A 16,603-nucleotide genomic window follows, 5' to 3' on the forward strand; every position below is an offset into this window, starting at 1 on the left:
ATATTATTTTAATGTGATATGTCGTACTACATCATTAACATGTCATTAACCTAGCTGCATTAGGTTGTCTATTTTCATTATTATAAACTATGCGCATTAATAAGTCATTTACGTCTGCTGGCTTCCCAAACCTGAGTGTTGTATTTTTACTTAGAGACTGATGATGATAAAAAATATACTGCTCTCCTATTGGTTCATGCAGTTTTGAGCCATATTTTTTTATTTCAAATGAACATCACAGAGTGATTTTTTTTTAAGTCTAAGGCTGTTTTTATTTTGATCAATAACTTCTTTGATTAACAGAAACAGCCAGGTTTTGGCAAAATTGTTGAATGCGCACCGGATTTGTGTTGCTGACTAATTTTGAATTGATGTTTTGAGCCGACAGGACTGCACACAACAGTTTCCAAACTCTTTCACTTTCGAATTCTTTGTCACGTACAAGGAAATTATCCGAGACGCTTTGTCAATCACCTTCGACATTTAGAAAAAAAGTAACCCCTAATCTATAGCCTACAAATAGAGTTTACTTTATCCACTTTAACACACGATGGCTCTTTTCGACGTTACTGGTTTTAAAACGTATTCTGAGCTCCGGGAGCAGATTCTTCCAGCACAACAGACGCATCTCGTCGACAGAACCAACCACTACAATTTCGGGACCAAAACTCAAGAATTCGCTGTGCCTCTGGGTGTTGATGTGAGTATCATTGATTTCAGGCGAGAAATTAATATATTAAATCAAATCCAACCTGCCACACGCGTGAAGCGTCAGGCGCGGTTACTTTACGCGTCTGTGGTTTTCAGTGCGTGATGCGTGTTTGCCTCTTATGAAATATCATATGCATTTATCTGAACTATCGGGAGTTATTGTCAGAGGATGTTAGGTTTTGATAGATATTTCAGTCCTTTATTCTCTTGCATTACTCTCTTACACATCAGTGAGCTCACTTCTTCGACTTCATTTCAGCCATCAGGGTTTCTCAAGTCCTGCAACCGTGACGGAGGTGTGTGTATAGAGCTGAACCACGGCACCACCACTCTGGCCTTCAAGTTCAGACATGGTGTCATCGTGGCTGTGGACTCCAGAGCCTCAGCTGGCCATTATTTAGGTAATTACGCATGAAAAGTGTGGAAATGTATTATTTCTCTTCCAGATCTGCAAAATGCGTGAACAGGTGTGACTGCACGAAAAGTTGGTCAAGGTGTGGCAAAGTGGATTAGGCAGTGTTCCACTTGTCTGACAGCCTATTTCTGTGAAGAAATGGAAGGAGTTAAAGAGTGACATGGCCCAGTCAGCCATACTGCCTATCCATACTGTACATCATCTGAAAATCTCATCAGCTATAGGAACAAAGGTCTCAAAGAGGTGTGGAGCTTTAGAGTGTGAAGTTTAGAAACCATGAACTCAATATCTCAAAAAGATGAATAAGGCAAGAAGTGTGACCAAGGTGCTGTCACACCAGGCACACCACAGTGTTGACATGCTTCAGCCTGTAATCTCTGTCACTGAAAGTCTCCTTTTCCCAAATGCGTCACGGCTCTGCAGCATCCAACGATGTCAACAAGGTCATAGAGATCAACCCCTACCTGCTGGGCACCATGTCGGGCAGCGCTGCAGACTGCCAGTACTGGGAGAGACTCCTGGCCAAAGAGTGCAGGTCCGTCATTGAATATTGGTCCCTTTTGTATGCCTATCTGTGGGGGGTTTTGTGGTGTATTGCATAGTCTAACGACTACATGTATAATGCTTAAACATTTTATCTGGTTGCTGCTTCAGAGCTTCTTGACCAAATCAGTAAAGAGTGCAGTTGTGTCAGGAAGTTGGATACATAGTCGAGTAATATGTGATCAATCAGAAGGAAAGAAACTGGAGGATGCTCTCTGATTTAGTTTGTCTTATTTGATCGGCTCAGTGAGGTTGAGTGGTTAGGAATGTGACGTTACAGTAAGAAAGTCCTGGGCTCTAGGTCCTGGGTTTGAACCCTACAATGGTTCATGTGACGAGTTGCATGTTATAGGAGGTATTACATAACTTATTAAACTTTAGCAAAGGAACACAATTTTTGATTCTAGTAACATAAATGCAGATATACAGGACTTTGTTGATGTGTCACAGACATTTTGTGTTCTTATAAACCCAGGAGGAATATCATAAACATTTCTTCTCAGTGTTGGCAGGCTTCAAGTTCAGGCCAATCAGGAGGCTGATTGATTTGTCACTTTAATTGCTTATGAATTGATTTTGACCTTCATCTTTTATGATTTCATCCAGGCTGTACAGGCTGAGGAACAACCACAGGATCTCTGTGGCTGCTGCCTCCAAACTGCTGTCTAACATGATGCTGGGTTACCGAGGCATGGGCCTGTCCATGGGAAGCATGATCTGTGGATGGGACAAAGAGGTAAGATGTGGGTGTGTTTGCAGATGTGTGTGCGAGGCTTGCAATGCGCACTGACTGAAGCCAGAAACATTGCAATCCTTTTTATCACTTCCTGTGAAGCACAGGCTCATACAGGATCATATTTACTGCTGTAAAATGTTCTCATTGTGGTAGTGGAGGACTGTCGTGGTTTGCAGTAGAAACCAGGAGAGTGCAGAATCATTAATTTGGATGTGTTCTCTTTCTGCTAATATGACTGTATTAAATAAAGATACTGGTGCCTTATCATTACTTAAATTTACTGATAATGACACTCAGTGACAAACTCCCTTTTTTATATTCATATGGCCTTCATCATTGTAAAAAACATTAAAATATAGACACTGCTTAGATAACATAGAAACATGTGTATGCTTCCAGAAAACAGCTGGTCTGCATCTCAGAAAGTCGTTTCTTTAACAAGTCAGGTAATCCTGAAGATGTAGGTGTACACTGCAGACATCACTGATGGCATAACTCATTAAATTAGATTTTTTTATTATTGTCACACCTCTGTTTGGACCTACTGTTGTATTCTGATCAGAAACTGTGTTGAAATCATAATTTTCCTGCGTATAATGACTGTGTGCTCTCCAGGGCCCTGGTCTGTACTATGTGGACGATAACGGGACGCGTCTGTCGGGCCGTATGTTCTCTACTGGTTGTGGTAACAGTTACGCCTACGGTGTGGTGGACAGCGGTTACCGGGAAGACATGACGGTGGAGGAAGCGTATGAACTGGGCCGTCGGGGCATCGCTCACGCTACACACAGGGATGCTTACTCTGGAGGGGTGGTCAACAGTGAGTATACTCTGCGAATGTTCCTAAATTTTGTTTTACATTTAAATTTAGATTTTGTATTTCCATTTAAGACTTTCTTTTTAGCCACATTGGCGATGTTGTTTGTGTGTAATGCTGCTGCTGCACTGCAATTTCCCATCTTGGGATAAATAAAGTATATCTATCTATCTATCTATCTATCTATCTATTGTCGTAAACGTTGGTCTTCTTTGGTCTAAAACCTTAACAAGAGTTGGATGGATTGCCAGACATTCACACCCCCCTCAGGATGAATTCTAATCAATTTGATGATCCTCTGACTTTTCATCTCTCATCATCATTAGGACAAATTTCAATTTATCCTTTGGTTTATGACTAAATTTCCATCATCCTCAGCCGTTTAGTGGTAAAAAACATGGAAATAATGTGATATTTAAACTAAAATAATTAATAATGATGATCATAAAATGGCATAATCTCGGCGACACAAAACAACCAACATAAAATCAAATGGTAATCTGTAATTTTTGTCTTTCTGTGTACATTTGTGGGAATATATGTGTAAATGTGTGTGTTTTTTGTGTGTGTGTTTGTTTAGTGTACCACATGCAGGAGGACGGCTGGATTAAGGTGTGTAAGGAAGACGTATCAGAGCTGATCCACCGCTACAGGAAGGGGATGTTCTGAAGGTCAGAACCCAGATCAACCTCAGCACTCTGAATAGCGACCAATGATGCGTTTCTTTCCAAAATGATGAAACTGTCAGTATGTCTCAAAAGTACATTGAATCAGTTGATATCTGATTTTGGAAATGAATGGCCCTACTTTGTCTCAGAGCAGAGTGAAATGGAAGTGTCCATTTCTGAATAAGGATCAATAAAATGTCAGTCAAATCATGAAAAGCTACATAACTATTTCTTTCCTACATATGAGCATAAACTTTCCAGGATGCCATCATTAAATTGAGATCTCATTGTCTAGATCTTTGTTTGGTTAATGTTCTTTATGTTATATAACATTGGTACTGTACATGTAGATACTCTCCAAGCTTACACGGTTTGTGCTAACCAGACATCCTGTTCCAAATAAAGACTTGTTCATCTCACTGCTCTGTCCTGCAATTATTAACCTGAACCGATATGTTGTGTTGCTTTCTGATATAAAGTGTCAGCTACAAAAATCCTGAGTTTTTTTAAACAAAGTGAGACATTTTCAGCCTTTAGTGAAAATATGTTGGCATGCGGGTGATGTGCAAAATATGAATATTATTCAGGTCCTTTCATGTCCTTGTTTACTATCGCCATAAATATTCATTGCGATCACTGCATCACATTATCAGTGCGAGGTTGTAGCTTTTTGAAAATATATTTTACTTCTGTGTTGAGCTGTGGAGGAAACATGTAAGATGCATTTCCTGATTGTTAGAGAATTTGTTGTTGTTGCTGCTGGGCATCTGGTATTATTGTGACACCAAACCTCCTCTACAGATTTTGCACTTGAGACACAAACCTGTCAGGTGACATTTGTAAAGCTGTCATATTCTGGTATTAAAGTATCTTACACATACTGAAGAAACCAGGTAATATCACTTAATGCAAATAAAACCTTATACATTATTTATTATATAATATATAATTATATACTAGTTTAAAATATCACATAGGTTGGTAATACAACAGGAAACATTTTCACATACAAGATGAAACTGTAGCGACAACAGCTGTGACGTCATCTGTTTCCATGCAGAACTCAGCTACACAGGTTTTACCCGTGAAGGTGAGACAAGCAGGTGAACGAACTTAATTTTTTACAGGTCTGTGAACATGTTTGTTTTCACTCTTCAGTTAACTTTTAAAGATCACAGAAAGCTAGCAGTTAAATACATGGCCATATAACATAAAAGTACAGACAAAATGTCACGTTTACTACATTATATGTAGTAGGTGAGGGTATCACTTTGGGTTATTTTATACTGTAGATAAAACCGACTGCAGGTTAAATCTAGCTAGAAAAATACAGTTGATTTGGAGGAGCCACAGCTGTAATGTCATCAGTTGCCGGGCAGATTTCAGTGCAACAGGTTTTCTCAGGGGAGTGATGTGTGCAGTGGGAAGAGCTGAGTGGATCTCTCTTACACACACTTATAAAAAACAGATGTATACACACACTATGAGATATAAAAGAACATAAACCAGAAGTTTTTAACATTAGAATCATTTTTTCCTCTTTCTCTGTATTGACAAAGATTTCAATTTTGTGCCTAAAACCTTTCTTGTTAGAGACAGCAACACACCATATGAGAGAGACTGCACAAGTTTATACAAAGGCTCTTAAACAGACTCCTCACTATTTTTTTCATGTTAAAAGTCAAATCCCACTTTTATCCAGCTTAAAAAAAAATCACAGGTTATCCCAAATAATTTTGTCCTGCATGCTCTTTTGTTTGACAGGTCAGAGCCACGCTCATTTACTTTTCTGATGACAATAAATACTCAGGGAATATTCATATAAATGCTGCAGTCACAGAGTATGGAAGCATATATGTGAAACCACAAAACACACAAAGGTGGAACATTTGGGACTTTATTTAAAAGCAAAACAGTACAAAATAAATGGAAAAGCAAAGCAAACTAATTTATTTAACCCAACACAACACATAGCTTTGAGCATCACTGTTAAATTTCTTTTCAGCTTTAAACTAAATGTCCCCTGTCCCAAAATATAAGCAGGAAGTATTTTCAGTGCACTGAGAAGCTTAAAACATCCCTTAACCAATTTCAGAAAGTCAGCTACAACTAAAATGTTTCCAAACAGATCAAAATATAGAAAATATGAAACAAAAACCAACAAACTCCTGATTAATACAGAAAAACCTCAAAGACATAAATTATCATTTGCTTAAACTTGCTTAAAATCAAAAGAAAATTATTCAATTGTATTATTTTTAAGGAAATATACAAGCCAACTATATGCACAACTGGAAACAAATTCTTGTACTGATATATTTTGTGTATGCTTGCACAGGGGTGGGCGACACTGATAAACCCTGTCATTGTTTCTGTAATTTCATGTTGTGATAAATTATGAAACTGCATCCATGCATTTCCCATCCATCTGATCCTGCAGAGTCGCAGAGGACTGGAGAATGTATGTGGTGTGTGTGTTTGTGTGTGTGTGTGTGTGTTTGTGTGTAGATTGACATTACTGATTGGACCAGAAAACACCAACACCTTGAGTATGAAACAGTAATTCTGCTGATTTGTTTTAGATGAATAAATCGTAATGATGGATGTACGAAGAGTGCCGTGATGCTTTAATTTCTTGAATATTGTGTTTTACTTCATTCCAGGTGAGAAAAATGAGGCTGATCCTGGTTTGATTCACCAACATTGAATCAAACATTTTATCAGAAGAAAATTCCACTTTGTTGTTTGAAACAAAACCATCAAAATCATTTCATGTCACCATTTACGTTTGATCATATGTGTAAAATATCTGTCAGCTACTTTTTTGTTTGCTTTGTATTCTGATCAATAAGCATCGACGACTAGATTCCCAACCCTGATTCTATCACTGTATGATATGAGGATGAATAACCAATGAAATCCCAGTTTATGGAGGAGAACGTGGCGGCAGCACTCCTGGTTGCAAAATTTATCCAGAAACCTAAAGAGACAAAAAGAAAAACATCAAATACATAAAATACAAACAACATCATTCACCACAAATGTTGTTCAATTCCACAAAGACACATTTTTGTTAAATCATTGAGACTTAAAATATCAATGATTGATTGAAGTGTTGACATTGTGGAAGCCAAGTATTTACCTGCTACACCACTATGTTCAACACCAGTTGAAGAAATTGGCGTCCCTGTTTGTCTAAAGGTTCATATTTGACTTTTTAATGTTACACTTTATCTGACCTGCTGATGTGAAGGTTTCTGAAAGCACCTTTTTTCTTAATAATCTCATTGAACTTCATATAAAACAGCTGAAAGTCAAATATTTCCTTTATAAAGAGTCACAGAAGTCTCACAGCGAATAAAGAAACAATCACAGAAAGTTCTTTAACACAAACTTTAAGGCAGCTTGTTTAACAACAGCTGTGAAATTCATGTCCCACATGAGGCAACTCACTGTGTTCAGGGTGCTGCTGCTGTGTTTGTCTTTCAGCCTTGTGGATTCAGTTCCTCCAAGACCTCAGGGTTGCTTATAGCTGTAAGGTCAGAGAGACGTCATTAGCCCACATCCTGCTGTGAACTCACACTGTGTTCAACAAACAGCCAACACTGCCACAAAAGTTCCTCAGCACAGAATCCAAAAAGCCCATTTCATCTACAGAGAGTGAGTCAGGTCAGAGGAAACGGAATAAAAAGAGGTTTCACTTACGAGATGGAGGGCGTTTGGCTGAAATAAAAAGAAAAAATGACAAATTATTCATCTTCTTACAGCTGAAAACAGCAAACTTTGTCAGCTTCTTTCCAACTGATCAATAAATCCCGTCCAGCTTCTGTTCAGATCTTGTGTTATTTCTGTTCCCGTCACCTCTCCTTCCATCATCATGCTGTCGTCATATTATCACCACACTGTGGCTCTGAGCCTCGCAGCTCTTCCTGCTGTTTGAAGCTCATTTTCATGCTCGGACAATTTAAATTTGTCTCACTTTTGCAATCTGGATAAAAGCATCAAAGTCTAAAATCAAAATACTGACAAACAACTTGTCTCTGTTTGAGTCTCTCACCGTTCTTCTTTTTGTAAATCATGAATCCAGCGGCAGCGATGAGGACGAGAGCGAGAACAACCACTGCAACAATGATGTAAATGTAAACAGGACTCTCTGTAGAGCAGAAAACAACAAACCGTCACAACCTGAACACATGAAGCAGGTTAGAAGACAAGAACATCCATTTACCAAAAGGACCACAATCCTGTAGACACACACTATATGTTTGTTTGTGCTGCTGCTGTTGTTCATGTCAGCTTTTATCTCGACTCGTCTGCACATAATTACTGTATCTACGCCTGTTTATCCTCGTCTGCCTGTTTCAGCTGTGAGTCTGTGTTGCTTTCTGTCTTATATGTCGTTTATTGTCACAATGAGAGCTTCTGACAGTCTTATTCAAAGTCCTTTTTCACCGTCAGCAGACGTGGACAATAAACTTCATTCTGCCTGATTTACTGACGACACACACATTCATCCAGTCATTAAATAATCTGCTTATCTTCTAAAACTGACCAGCAGTAAAGTCAATACAGTGTCTCAAATCTCTGAACATTAAAATGGTTAAACATGGTCTGAAAAAACAGTAAAAAACTGTAAGAAACTAATTTTAACAGTGATTTAAAAACTAAAATAAATTATGAAAGTGGTAAAAAAAAAAACTCACCTTATTTCAAAATACATAATTAAATGTATGTTTGATTGTTTCACTATTGGAAATTTTGCATTAATTAAAGCCAAGTAAAAATAAAAAATGATGGTGGACGTCGATGATTCCTTTAAAGCTTTTTAAAACTTTGACTTTAAATTAAGAAAAGTAACTTTTCATTCTTTCAGGGATTTGTTGACACTGTTGTCAGCATGCAGTGATTTAAAATTAATCAAAGCTTCAAAATTAGATATAAAAACTAGATGAAAACATTATAAAGGAACAAAACTTCTCATCCAACACACATTAAAATACACAAAGTGACAGTAAAATAAACGTGTGTTTCCCACGTTCATCACTTCTGATCTCAGTCTTACCCCCGTTGGTCCTGATCGCTGCTTTGTCCAGTCTGGTGACGACGTCCTTCACACCAGAGAGCTGAAACACACATTCGTACTTCCCCCAGTCTTCAGACGCTGAAGGTTTCAGGTCAGCGCTCATCTGGAAGGTTCCATCATGGTTGGGGAGGGTCTCTCCGAGGTCCACGCCCTCGTGAAGCTCCTCTCCATCTTTCCTCCAGACGAGTGAGGCTCTGTCAGGGTAGAAACCTGAAGCGTGGCAGCTGACTGGAGAGGAGGGAGTCTTCTGGAGGAGAGACACTGAGGGGAGCTCTGCAGAGTAAAGAGAAAGACACTTTACAGCTTCTTCATTATGATTTACTCCATATTAATATCATCATTCTGTCTGATGCCATCTATTTTACATGCTTTAGCAGCATTCACTATATATATGTATGCAATGAAAGTAAACATGACTGAAGTGGAACTGAGAAAAGAAGGAGGGACAGAGGAGAAAGAAGACAGATGAAGACAGGTGAGGAGGGTGAGACAGATTAGAAAGGGAGGAGGAGGACAGCGAGTGTGAGACAGACAGAGGAAGACACAGAGAGAAAGACAGAAAATGGAGGGAAGGAGAAATGAACTGAGACAAAGTGAGTCTCTGTATGTTGCTTCATATTTACTGTAACGTTACTGTTGGTTAGAAACACAAGAGACATATGAAGGTTGTTGTGTCCATTAAACGACATCAGGTCATGTGATTCTACCTGTTCTCAGCAGAGAGCTCCTCCCATAGTTCACATACTTCTTCACCCAGTCAGGACAGATCTGGGTCAAGTAGTTTTTTCTCCCTGCTATCCAAGCTTTCTCATTATCCCACTTCTGTTTGGTGATGTCAGCTCGTTGTTTTGCAGCGATGAATGTCTCTGTCTTCAGGTCAAATGAGATGAAGTCTTCTCCATCATAACCCCACTGAGTGTAACCATTAACCACTCCAGTCTCATCGTCCCACTCACAGCCGTACATCCTCTGGTAAATGTGGACACCTGAGAGAGAGACAGACAGAGACTACAGTAAACCAGACTGAGATCACAGTCCAGTCATCCATCATCAGTTGAGATCACATCTTCACCACAGACACACACTGATCCACAGACACCAAAACACAGGATCTACACCTCCCGCTGTCATTGGCTCGATGGAAGACGCTCACAGCCAATCGTCATGTGGACGGCGTGGACGTCTCAGAGAGAGACAGAGAGGCTGCTGGGAAACAGAGTGAGATCCTAACACAGTTCATATCCTCTTTGTGTTTTGACCACACTGACTCCACTGACACCAACAGCTGATCTCCACTGTTGAAGGTGGTGTGGCTTCATGTGAGCTGCAGGGACACACACACTGAGGCGGAGTCCTGACGAGCAGGCACAGATTAAACCTGATCCCGGACTGAACGTTACACCAACTGAGACCCCGCAGCCGGCGGATCGGTCCGACAAAATCCTCTTCCTGTCAGAAACTACAGACGAGACTGTCCTGAAGCGGCTCTGGAAGCTTCCGCTGAAGGAGAGTTTCAGTCCAGGATCAGTCTCCAGACTCCACCTGCTCAGCCAGGACAGTGTGTCCTGTTCAGCAGAGTGTTACTACAACTGGTCACAATAAAACAGAGACCATCAAGACCATTATGGAGACTGGGAGGCAGTCTGTGTGTCCTGATTGGTCCATCCATCAGTCAATCATTCAATACAACCAACAGCTGTTTCCACCTGCAGATGTTGTCTTGATGCTGCTGATGGGATGAACCAACACACTGTGGTCAGTCCACCAGAGTTCATCTAATCTAATCTGTGGTTCTACTATATATACTGTATATTATGGGATGGACACACTGTGGTCAGTCCAGCAGAGTTCATCTAATCTAATCTGTGGTTCTACTATATATACTGTATATTATGGGATGGACACACTGTGGTCAATCCAGCAGAGTTCATCTAATCTAATCTGTGGTTCTACTATATATACTGTATATTATGGGATGGACACACTGTGGTCAGTCCAGCAGAGTTCATCTAATCTAATCTGTGGTTCTACTATATATACTGTATATTATGGGATGGACACACTGTGGTCAATCCAGCAGAGTTCATCTAATCTAATCTGTGGTTCTACTATATATACTGCATATTATGGGATGGACACACTGTGGTCAATCCACCAGAGTTCATCTAATCTAATCTGTGGTTCTACTATATATACTGTATATTATGGGATGGACACACTGTGGTCAGTCCAGCAGAGTTCATCTAATCTAATCTGTGGTTCTACTATATATACTGTATATTATGGGATGGACACACTGTGGTCAGTACAGCAGAGTTCATCTAATCTAATCTGTGGTTCTACTATATATACTGCATATTATGGGATGGACACACTGTGGTCAGTCCAGCAGAGTTCATCTAATCTAATCTGTGGTTCTACTATATATACTGTATATTATGGGATGGACACACTGTGGTCAGTCAAGCAGAGTTCATCTAATCTAATCTGTGGTTCTACTATATATACTGTATATTATGGGATGGACACACTGTGGTCAGTACAGCAGAGTTCATCTAATCTGGAGATCTACTTCATATTCAGTTTCCATATTATTGATTCTTTTCATGATCAATTATTTTTCATGATTCCATTCAACATATACTTTTTTTAAAAAGTCAGAAAATTGTGAGAAATGTTCATCACAAGGTCCCAGAGCCAAAGGTGAAGTCTTCAAATGTCTTCTTCTATATTATGGGATGGACAGACTGTGGATCAGCAGAGTAGAGTTAATCTCATCTCATCTGTATTCATCGACATGTTTTGGCCTCAAACTAAGTTTTCTAGGCATCATTGTTTATGTAATGACTATTTTTTCATCAAACAATAAATCGTTGATGCTGTAAAATGTGAAGAAATAGAGAAAACATCCGTCACAAGTTTCCAGAGGAGAAGCTGTAATCTTCTAGTTGCTTCTTTTGTCCGACCAACGCTGAACAGTGTTTCATTCATAACGACACAAAACAGAGAAAAGCAGCAAAGTCTCATATTTGAGAAGCTTCAACTAGAAAATGTTTCATAAAAAGACTTTAAAGATTATTTGATTATCAAGATTTTTGTCAATTAATTTCTGTTGATCAATTAATCGACTGACTAATCGCTTCAGCACTATACATGTTTATTATTGAATAAACACACTGTGGTCAACTAAAGTTAATGTCATCTCATCTGTAGCTCGACTATATACGCTGTTTATTATGGGATGGAAACACTGTGTTCAAAACAGTAGAGTCTTGCTGTTGAACTTGTTAAACCTCTGATGTGAATGAGACATTTACATGTCGTCCTGTCTCACAGGTTTATTAAAACATACTGCTGCTCCTCTCATATGAGGACCCAGCAGAAGCAGCCTGCGTCCCATTTACGGTCCTGCGCCGCACGTTAAGAAACCAGGCGCTAATGCTCCTCCATCAGCTGTGTGTTGGAAAACTGTTGTGATAAACAGGTTCCTACAGTGGAGTTATTATGGAGCAGCTCACTGTGGGCGGTCCAGTAGACGTGCTGTGATCTAATCTGGTGGAGATAAAGTGTTAATCATCTCTGCTGGTTATTATGGGATGGACAGAAACACTGGAGCAGTGTAGGAGGGCAGCATCCAGGACTCTCAGTCTCAGGGATGTTTCTGTTGAGTCTGACTGTGTGTTTCAGCCAAGAAAAGCCTCACACACAGTCTGTGTGTGTGTGTGTGTGTGTGTGTGTGTGTGTGTGTGGTAACATCTGTTTGCTAAAATACAGGATTAAAATATAAACAACATTAAATCAGCAGAAAGTGAAACTTAAACAAACCTCCAGTTTGGTTGAAGCGCTGCTTTGCAGTTTCAATGTTGGCTTTGAAGGTCTGCTGGGCACCAAGTAAGTTCCCAGTCTCCCTCTCCCAATAGTCTGGATCTGCTGATTTGTTCATCCAGTCCTGTTTGGGTTCTGCTCTCTTGGTGTTGCTGTCATAGTGAATCATCTGAACTTCATCAACCATCCCAACAACCACAAACTCTGGGAAGTTTGGGACTCCAGAAGAACCAGTGTAGAAATACTTCAGAGAGTGAGCCACTGTAAGAAAAACTTAATGTCATGATTTCACTTTTCAGAATCACAGTTTAATTAATCACTGAAAAATGTTATTTTCCTGCACACTGAACCAAAAAGAACTACAGCACATTCAAGACGTCCTCATCATCTCTGCTGTGCAGTCAACGAACACAAAATATAATTAGAAATAAAGATTTTGCTGCAGAAACTGTTTCATATTTCTGATGATTTCCTCTTGAAAACATGCTTTTATTCTGAAATTAAACATGAAAGGAGCCACACGTTCAGTTCCTGCAGTTGTGTCGCTGACTCTCACTGACAGACAGCAGCTGGTAAAAACAGGCGTCACTGTTTGTTTTCCTCCTGCTGGATATCTCAGTGTGAAGTGAAACTCCAGTTTAGTCTCCAGTTAGTGGAGTCATTTATTCTTCAGGATGCTTCATTAGTGGCTTAAACTCCTCATTATTGTTTGAAATGTGACATCACAAACCTCTGAGCTAAATATATTCACTGCATGTGACTCTAATTTATTTTCTATATTCAACACGTTCAAACTTCCTCTGTTTGATTATATTACGTCTCTAGTTTAGACTATAAATTGTGACCAATGACAACTTCTGTTTCTTCTTCGTGAGGTTTTGAATCACAGATTTGAACTCTGTGAGTTTCTTCAACATAAATCCTGCAGCTCTTCTTCTTCTACACTTTGGAAGTGGGTTGTTTTGCTCTTTTCTCCTGTTCTTGTCATTTCTCATCATTAAGTCATGTAATTCATTTCATTTTATTGATGATGTTGTTGTCAGATGATTGTGGATTTCAGATGTTGAGCATGAAGGTTTTACTTTAAAATAAACCAACAAGAAAATCAATATCTGACCCTTGTGTCCCTCACTTTCAGATGTCTTCATTCATATAAACTGAAGAATTATTTATCGGTTTTACCTCCAATTTCTTTGATGATCAACATTTAAATCAAATCTTCTGGATTTCATGACAATCCCATAATGTTAATGGACTCAGCTCTATGTTTCAGAAAGATCTCTTCAGTAATATTTGTCACTTTATCTCTCATGTAGTCGTTCTGTACACTTTCTATCAGGATCAGTTACATACTGGATTAAAAGCAGCTTTTTTATTCACTTTAATATCAGTTGTTAAACTCCAACATTCCCTCCACCATCAACTCATGTTTCTTCACTTTCAGTCCAGATTATAAAGTTGCAGGTGTCTGAGTTTTACCATTAAATTATTGATCATTTCTGAATCCTTCACCATCCTCTGCTCTCTGAATGGATGCAGATCATATTTCTCTGTTCTGTGCTGATACTCATATCAATATTTGGGAGTTCAAAAATATGAGGTATCAGCTGATAGTGTGTTTTTATAAAAACAAATAAGAGAAGCAATTTCACTGTGTGGAGTCAAATGGAGGAACTCTCTGGGGAATGGCTTCATGTGGTTTGAAATATGATTAAAATATATAGAGGTCAAACAACGACGATATTAACTTATTATTTATGTTCAGTGAGGCAGCTTTGATTATGAGCGTTTTTCTGTCTCAACATCATTGTGTTCATTCTACACAATTCAGATTAACCGCAGTGACGAGTTTCTACACTGATCATATGTTAATTATGCCTAATGAGTGAAAAACTAACACAAATATTCAGATAATTCAGATAGAAGTAAGTCAGGATTAATAACGCTAAATAAACGACGACACTCTTCTTATATAAAACGCTCATGAACAACTTAAAAAGGCAGAAATGGACAAGAAAAGAAAAACACATTTCTGCCACTTACAGAAATACACTACAGGATTTCAACAAAAACTGAGTGATCAACAGACAAGACGTACGAACGTGACCTTTGACCTGATGAGAAATACTTTTTAAAACATTTCTATCATCTGCAGTGAAGTCCTGCAGCTCCACATCAAAGACTATCAAACGAAGCTTCACTTCATAAATACAGAATATAAAGACACGAAGCCTTTTTTCTTTTCCAATCAACTGACTTCAAAAAGTCTTCACTCACCTGCCGCCGCCCCATGTAGACCTGTTCCCAGGAAAACCAGAAAAAACAAAGTCCTCATTGTGGACTGTCGCATCTGAAGCTTTGGCAGAATAACGACTGATGTTTCTTTATTCGGACAAACAGATGACAACCTTCCTCCTCGAGGATCAACTGTGGAATGAGGGAAAACGCGGAGAGACGCTGACATCAACCTCCATCTGAGCCAATGAGAATTCAGGCCGAGCATCGACGTCACTTATAACTCGGTAAAACTGAGCCACTGAGGTTATGAACGAAAGCGAAAGTTACATGATCTTGTTTCAGCCTGTGGAGGAGAATGGGGGGACATGACATGCGGGTCTTTATTTTGCTTTCTCAGCTCTGTTCGCACATGAAACGAGTCTGAAAGCTGCTGCTGCTCAGATCTTGTTCAATGTTTTACAGGTTGATGGGATGTAATGTGCAGAAATGTATTAATTCTGTGGGAGGTCAGAGGTTACTGTCAGCTGCAGATCAGACACTGTGGAGTCTGTGTGGATGCAGCAGTGTCTTGTTGTTCTTTTGTTCTGTATGGCTGCTCTGGGATTGAAAACAGTCATGATCTAAATATCAACAACAAGCAACAAGTTAAAATGTGTTTCATTGACGTTATAGTGAGTAAATGTGGTGAGGAGAGCCCCCCAGTGGTTCAATCCTGCAGGTGACAGTTTCTCAGTGTGGACTGTTATGATCTATTATTTTCAACACGTTGAAGTCCATATACAAGAAGCTATTTTATTTATGTGTTAATACATTTCAGTACAGGCTGGGCTTGGTACAAAGCCGACTACCAGGACAGCTAATATAATAAAACACAAGGTAGTTTCCCTGAAACAACATTTTACCTCAGTGTTTGACTGTGAAGTGAAAACAAGAGGCAGAGAAATAAAACCAAAGCAGAAAGCGAGTCAGAGAGCTTCTGAAACACAAACATGAGATCAGGTCAGCTCTGTCCTTTAGGATAAAAGCCTGTGAACTGATGTGGAGCTGTGGACGCTGAAAACTGCTCCAACTAGAGAAATGTAACACCGCTGTTAAGGTTTGAGCCCCTGATGCTGTTTCTCATTTTGCTCTGGCTTTGGCACCGTTTACACACAGAATTTATGTTGAATGAATGAAACTCAGATCTTTTGTTCGCACTTTTCAGCTCAGACAATATTATTCATGATTATTACACAAACTCAGCGAAATGTGTCACATCTTCTGTCCTGACAGGTGACACTGAGACTTGAACTCAGAGATGTCAGCAGTATGACAGCGCCCCCTGCGGACAAATTATATGCCTGCATTTGAACTGCTGATGGGAAATCACCTGAGGATGTCACCTGACTTTCTGTTGCTGTCAGTCTGTCAAAGCATCTTGATAATCCATGACTCAGGTCAGATGAATTTATCAAATTAAGTGTCATATAATAAATCAGTTAAGTATAAATTCAGTGTCACAGCCCAGTGTTTGGACAGGAACAGAAACAGGAGACACACAGGTAAACTCAATAAAATCATTTATTTA

The 16,603-nt window shown here is 39.3% G+C and overlaps 2 protein-coding genes across 2 annotated transcripts; one reads left to right on the forward strand and one right to left on the reverse strand.

Annotated features, from left to right (window-relative positions):
- The first annotated feature begins 400 nt into the window (after nt 1-400).
- Nucleotides 401-4,309, forward strand: psmb8a (proteasome 20S subunit beta 8A). The gene is made up of 6 exons (XM_041955219.1): nt 401-700; nt 971-1,112; nt 1,550-1,661; nt 2,276-2,405; nt 3,021-3,225; nt 3,803-4,309. The coding sequence occupies exons 1-6, from the start codon at nt 551-553 to the stop codon at nt 3,889-3,891; spliced, it is 828 nt and encodes a 275-aa protein (XP_041811153.1). The 5' UTR covers nt 401-550; the 3' UTR covers nt 3,892-4,309.
- Nucleotides 4,310-5,773: 1,464 nt separating this feature from the next.
- On the reverse strand, nt 5,774-15,240 carry LOC121619471 (H-2 class I histocompatibility antigen, Q9 alpha chain). Its single transcript, XM_041955210.1, has 8 exons — nt 15,076-15,240; nt 12,799-13,059; nt 9,681-9,959; nt 8,953-9,246; nt 7,948-8,043; nt 7,596-7,613; nt 7,344-7,422; nt 5,774-6,870 (listed from the first exon to the last, which is right to left on the reverse strand). Exons 1-7 carry the CDS (start codon nt 15,146-15,148, stop codon nt 7,376-7,378), a joined length of 1,068 nt encoding a protein of 355 aa, XP_041811144.1. The 5' UTR covers nt 15,149-15,240; the 3' UTR covers nt 5,774-6,870; nt 7,344-7,375.
- Between the last annotated feature and the right edge of the window lie 1,363 nt (nt 15,241-16,603).

This window comes from Chelmon rostratus, chromosome 16, assembly GCF_017976325.1.
Source record: "Chelmon rostratus isolate fCheRos1 chromosome 16, fCheRos1.pri, whole genome shotgun sequence".
NCBI classification, from domain to species: domain Eukaryota; kingdom Metazoa; phylum Chordata; class Actinopteri; order Chaetodontiformes; family Chaetodontidae; genus Chelmon; species Chelmon rostratus.